The following is a 6,713-nucleotide window of genomic DNA, read 5'->3' on the forward strand; positions in this document are numbered from 1 at the left end:
GTGCCATCGCCAGCAACATTTATACTACAACATAAAATTCAAGGTCTTATCATCTGTAGTGAGAATATTGAGAATATTGATCAGATGAAAGTGGATATTTGGTAAATACAGTATATTAGGTTAAAAGGAAAAAGACCACACTTTAAAATGTTTTTCCAGTTTATTAAAAAAAACAACCATGAAAATATTGAAATATAACACATTGAACAACTGCAAATTTAGTTGAGATGATTTTCATGTGTTTGTTTGCATGTTTTGTCTCCATTAAAAAAAAAAAGAAAAAAAAAGAGGAGGATAACCTCTTGAAAACCTGCATCTAGAACGGTCAGTTCGGTCTGTTACAATTCATCATTCTCTGAAGTTTTCTTCCAACCTACCATTTATATAATACCATGTTCTCAATTGAATTGAGATGTGAATTTTATCCAGACCAGCCATGCAGCATATTGATTTATGCTCTACAAAACATTTGCCCACTGAACTATGTAGCAATGTATTATAGAGAGATTTTATATATATATATATATATATATATATATATATATATATATATATTTTTTTTTTTTTTTTTTTTTTTTTTTTTACCAGCAAAAAGCTTTCAGACTCAGAAGAAAGCCTTGGATACAACACTTTCTGGTGTTCTGTCACAGTTAGGGACTGATACATTTGATACATACATATCTGATACATTCACTGGTGCACTGGAAAGGTGATCCCAGACCATCATACCAATCCCACCATGCTTCACTGAGATGCCTTTACAGTCTAGGTCTGAGGTGGGCAACTCCTGTCCTTGAGTACCGCAGCCCTGCTGGTGTTACAGCTTGATATGAAACTGCACAAATCTGCTTATTGTCTATTGATTTGAGTCGGGTGTGCAGCATCAAGGAAACTCCTTTAACACTTAACAGGACTGTGGCTCTCGAGGGCTGGAGTTGCCCATCCTTGGTTTAGGGAAATCTTTCATTGGGCTTTCAAAAACATGTGACTATTCTTTGTAATGAAGACTTTCATTTGCAAGTCTATGGGGCTGTGGTTCTTGTAGAAATCTGCATTACCAGCTGGAAGAGCTATGAAGGGCTGTTTTCGTCTTTCTCAGCACTGTGAATTTGTGCTGGATTTAATTTTAAGCTGTGGTTCCTTTGGATTTGACAGAACTTCCCCCCTCTTTGCAGGCCCAGTTACTTTCCAGTATGTTAGTTCTCTTCACTGCAGTAAAACAGGAAATCCTTCACTTCACAGAATTTTTACAAAACTGTAACTACAGTACTTTGCCCTGGACCTTTCTTAAAATTTCATTCTTTGTGTCCTCATTAAGATGAAATGCACCGATTTATGTACTTTTTGTTTGTATGAACTGTAGGAAAATGTTTGTTTAAAGAGTGCAGTTAGTGACCATATGAGGTCAATTATATTTACAATAAAAAAGGGCTCAGAAAAGACAGGAAATATTGGGTTTTTTGGGGGGGGTGGGGGCAGGAGTGTAGATTTAGTTCATATCTCAAACAGCACCATTAAATCTCCAGCACTTTGGTAAAAACTGAACACAACGGAATTGTACAAAAACAAGTAAGTTGCTCTTTAGTTTCATGAGCTTAATTTGTAATTAAGCCAAGTACAGATGTTTAAGAATCCAGCAGAATAGCCAAAAAAGGTGAAGTTATCCATCTTCCACTTCCCTTACATTACACTAGAACTGTATCAGCAGTTATCGCTTACAGACATTTGAGCTCTATGTATGTCTAACAGAAGCAAAGACAAGTTTTCAGCAGTTAAACATTTTATGAATATCCAAAACAAGCAAACCAAATAAAAACACTTACACATCCAGGATCGCAAAAAGAACTAATAGTTAACCATACACAAATGCAGTACATTGTTAGTACTGATAAGCACCATTTGGTAAAAACCAGAGCTGAACAGTCGGTTTCTAGAAATCCTCCAGGGTTGCATTTGTTTCGAAGAGAAAGATTTTCCAAATAGCACCATCCCCAGAGATGGGGTCAGAGTCAGTCCAGATGATGTAAAGCTTGGCTCCCGTCCAGCTCTAATACGCAATGTTCAGAACTTTCTTGGAAAGTCTGTTAATCCAATTTCGCCCAACACATACTGTACGGATAACTGGTGTCCTTTATCTGTCCATAGCTGTCCTTTGACAGCCGGGCTATGAACCATCATGGGCGTCTGCTCTATAAATCATTGGCTTAAGTCATCTCTGCTGCACCAAGGTTCACAGACATTTCCAGGTGCAAGAGCTCAGAGAATTAAATCAATAACACAGTTGTGTTTCCAGGATGTTCTCTCAGTACTTGCTGCCTCTCCTGCTTTTTAAAAGTACTGTGCAAATATGCATATTGCCCACTTGAAAAATCAATAGTCGCTGAATAAACTGCATTCGTGTTCCGATATAGAGGGGCACCTGTATCACTGAATATCCTTTGGAAGTACTGTAAAGCAAAGGCCGTAGTAACAGCCAGCTCATCTACTCATGTTAGGGAGTGTCTCCAGAGCATGGAAGTTTCTGTTGCCTGCGCACAGCACAGATGGAGTAAGGCTGGGGTTGTAAGGTCATTCCTAGTTTGGGAGTGACTGTTGGAACTGTTCCTGGAGGGAACTGGAGATGAAACCTCTGCAACAAAGTGGTGAAAAAGAGGAACATTTCCATTCGGGCAAGCTGTTCACCCAGGCAGTGACGCCTCCCTGGAAATAGACAATTTGCTCAGTTAGACTTGCTCATACACATACAAGCAAAGCATCAACCTAATTTGGATTCTATAAAACAGTACTAAGACTTTAGAAATGTTAAACTTTATAGAGGAGGGGAAAAAAACACCAATTTAACCTACAATAGTGAGTGCCCTATCAAATAGTGTTAATGGAAGGAGTAGCATCATTTGGCCACAGGGGGAACCTCTGACCTGTTGATGCTAATTATTGATTTAAAATGACCTAGTTGAACTATGTTTGTGGAAGAAGCCTTTATCCACACAAAACATACAGCTGGCTCAAATTAAATGATTCGCACACCATTAAAATAATATCTTATTGAACAAAGCAGAAAGGAAGAAAAAATGGTAACTTCTGTTGCTTTGCATTTAATATCTTCTTTTCAATTTGAAAACAACTGCACTTATAAAGCTTAGGTCAAGCACTAAAAGTTATGTAAAAATAAAAGTATAACTAAACAGACACAGCCTATAGCCAATAGCTTGGGGGATAAAGTAGAGACGAACTGTTTAAGTTATCCACATCAGTTTAAAGCTAAGTATTTATTATGGGGATGCATCAGTAAACAAGGTATGGATACGGTGGTTATCCGTGAAGCGATTATCAATACTGAATGTTCCAAACAAAAAAATTAGATCACCTGAAACCTATTTGAAGTCACAGAAAAAATACAGTTTTATAAGTGAAAGCAAGAAAATAACTTACCCAAGGAGAATGGAAGGAAAGCTTCACGTCTCACAAAGTTGCCGCTGCTACCCAGAAACCTCTGCGGTTCAAAAACACCTGGATCATTCCAGTACTTCTCGTCAAAGTGCACCGAGTAAAGGTTTGTGATCACCATGGTGCCTTTGGGAATTGTATACCCATTGACTTTTGCATCCTGAGAGGTGGCACGAAAAATACCAAGGGGCACGATGTTGCAGAAGCGAAGGACCTCGTGGAGAACTGCTTCCACATAGGGCATCTTATGCTTGTCCTCCAATGTAGAAGCCCTTCCATTTGCCAGCACACTGTCAATCTCCTTGTGCACCCTCTCTTTACAGGAAAAAACAGAGACTATTAGGTATTTATTTATCTGTATCATTGCTTAATCAACAACTATGAAAAAAACATAAATCCATATGAGCTCTGATCTCTCGTGCCTTAGCTACAACTGACCTTGTATGTTGGGGTACATGGCCATGTACAGCATAGCCCAGCGCAGGGTGTTGGTTGTAGTCTCTGTGCCAGCAATTATGAGCTCACCCACTGAATAAATGAGGTTCTCATAGGAAAAAGAGGAACTGGGATCTCCTGCATTCTGTTCCAAATCATCCAAATAGGCATCAACATAGTGGCGTGGTACATGAGGCACCCTCCCCTTTGAAAATCCCTTAATGACCTCCAGTAGAAAGTCATAAACCTCTGCGGCATTGCGGAACAGCTTCTGGTGTTTTCCCAGTGGCAAATATTCAATCCAAGGGAAGGCATTGTAGAGCAGGGCCCAGCCGCTCACAGCGAGCTCCACGTTCTCACTGAATATCTCAATCATATGCTGGAAGTTGCGGTCATCATAGGTAAAGCGCTGCCCAAAAATAATCAGATTGGTGATGTTGGATACTGCATTGGTCACCAGGTGTTTGGGATTGAAGGGCTTTCCCTTGTGTTCGTCAATAGCATCAACAAAGAACATACACTCCTCTGAGATCTTTCTCTCAAACTGCCTCTGGCCACTGCCAAAGTAACGGAAAGAGTTGCATGCCAGTTTGCGGTGTTCAATCCAACCTTTGCCATATTTGCAGTTAAGAAGCCCTAAGAAAAGATTGAGAATCTGATCATTAAAAATACAAATGTTCTCTCAAGGTTTAGGTCCAAAAACAGTAAACATAGTGTAACAGAATCTTACCACCCATATTAGTCATTTTCTTGAATAAAGGTAACGATGGTCGATCAGCAAACACCTCACTCTGATGGTAAAGACACTCCCTGACACAGTCGTACCCATTTAATACCACGGTCATGATGCCTCCCAGGTCAAGGCTAAAAATCTGAAAAGTAAATATGAGAACAAAACACCAAATATTTATTTCTTAACACATTTTTTAGAGACTAAATCAGACCTCGTAATGACTTAAGTCCTTGCAGCTGCAAAGACATGGTGCCCAGTGCATTAAATAGAGGCTTTGTAAAACAGAGACATGCACACAAAACAACTATTCAGTTAAACAGAAAGATGGCTTCAAAAAGCTTTCTTTGGCAATAAATACAAGTTAATGATAAAAATGACTACTTTAAGTTCTTGAACAAACTTATCAGTCTCATACTGATTATGTCTATTCTTCAATGCATGCATTAGAAATGTAACATGTAAATAATATTCTCATAAGCTTTACAGATGACAGACCTTTTCCTGAATTTCATCTTATTTTTAAATATACATATACTGGATAGATAGATAGAGAGAGAGAGAGAGAGATCATGTATTCTCTGGTGTTTTTTTTTTTGCAAAGTAATATTTGTGTCTCTTATTTACAATCTCTTTATTTCATGAACACAAACATCTACAGTTCGTTTCTGCCTTCTATTCGAAAACATTAAATTGAGTTGTGGTAGCCATGGAAACAGCCATGGCAGCAGCAACTGAAAATCATTTCAAATATTATTATGACATTTTTATATATATATATATATATATATATATATATATATATATATATATATATATGTATATATATATATATATATATATATATATATATATATATATATAGCAGTGAAAAGTGACAGACAACTAGACAGACAGACAGACAGACAACTAGTTTTGTTTAACTGACTATGAATTGTTTATTATTATTATTATTATTATTATTATTATTATTATTGTTGTTGTTGTTGTTGTTGTTGTTATCATCATCATCAGCTGACACTTATAAATACAAAACCAGATGGTTTGCACCAGCAGACCTTTAGAGGTTTATTCTTTGGAGAGCTTTTCAAGCTCAGAAAAAGTTTCAAATCAACTATTAGCAAATGTTGCAGTTGTGGCAGACTCTGGAACTGGTGTGCAAACTATCAAGTACAACTTCCCACTGATTAAGTTATTATTAAACTGATACGCTGCATTTGTTACATTCATTTGATAGTTGGCTACAGTTAATGGTCTCTATTTATCTCACTGAAGATCATTTTAATCATCCTGCAAGGAAGATCAATCTCTACATCGTATTCATTTTTGGAGCCCCTGATTGGAGCCAGTTATCCTCCTACAACCATATGCAACAGTTTTCCTAATTCTAGGGCGAGTCTCGTTTGTTCGTTTCACAGCTTATCCCAAGTGTGTGTTATTGTGCGTGTGCATGAGTGCATGAGTGCCACGCAAGTCAGAAACCGCTCCTGCAAGATCGCGCGCTGCAGTTTTGCAGCGCACTCACGTAACAAGCGTTGCAGCGTCAGGCATTACCTGTCCGTGAACTTCGCTTTGCCTTTTGAGGAAGACGTGCGGCTCAGTGGCAAGAGAAAAAATGTTTCCGATGACAGGTATGGGTGATGGACCAGGAGGAAACCCCGGGGGTCTTCTCTGCTTGACCAGCTGGCGAGCAAGCAGGAAGGTGAGGACAGCGACAGCCAGGCAGCCCACGCCGAGCAGAGCCTCTGCGCAGGACACCGGCATCAGAGACGGCGGTTTTAGTGAAACCATCTTCACAAAGTTCTGTCTTTCCTGCAGGGAAAGTCTGATCCGACTGCGGTTTCTACTCTGAAGAACTGAAGCACATATGTATCATCTTGCACATTTTCTATCCCCCGCCTCTCAGCCTTAGATTGGTCAGAAAGTGAGAGTCAACTGTTGGTGAACTTTGTTCTGCTCTTGATCAATAATTCTACTCTTTTTAGGAGATTTTTGGGGGGAAGAGGGTGGGCTTTAAATTGTCCTAAAGAGGGGGCAACACACCGCGAAACTACACTCCATACAGCTGTATTTAGTTGTTAAATGTTTTACATCTTAAATG

The 6,713-nt window shown here is 38.8% G+C and overlaps 1 protein-coding gene across 1 annotated transcript; it reads right to left on the bottom strand.

Annotated features, from left to right (window-relative positions):
• Positions 1-2,491: 2,491 nt before the first annotated feature.
• cyp2r1 (cytochrome P450, family 2, subfamily R, polypeptide 1) lies at positions 2,492-6,403 on the bottom strand (the record flags this gene model as incomplete). Its single annotated transcript, XM_079245473.1, has 5 exons — positions 2,492-2,700; positions 3,433-3,762; positions 3,886-4,518; positions 4,613-4,754; positions 6,167-6,403. 5 exons carry the CDS (start codon positions 6,401-6,403, stop codon positions 2,492-2,494), a joined length of 1,551 nt encoding a protein of 516 aa, XP_079101599.1.
• Between the last annotated feature and the right edge of the window lie 310 nt (positions 6,404-6,713).

This window comes from Telmatherina bonti (assembly GCF_933228915.1).
Source record: "Telmatherina bonti genome assembly, chromosome: 1".
In the NCBI taxonomy this organism is placed as follows: domain Eukaryota; kingdom Metazoa; phylum Chordata; class Actinopteri; order Atheriniformes; family Telmatherinidae; genus Telmatherina; species Telmatherina bonti.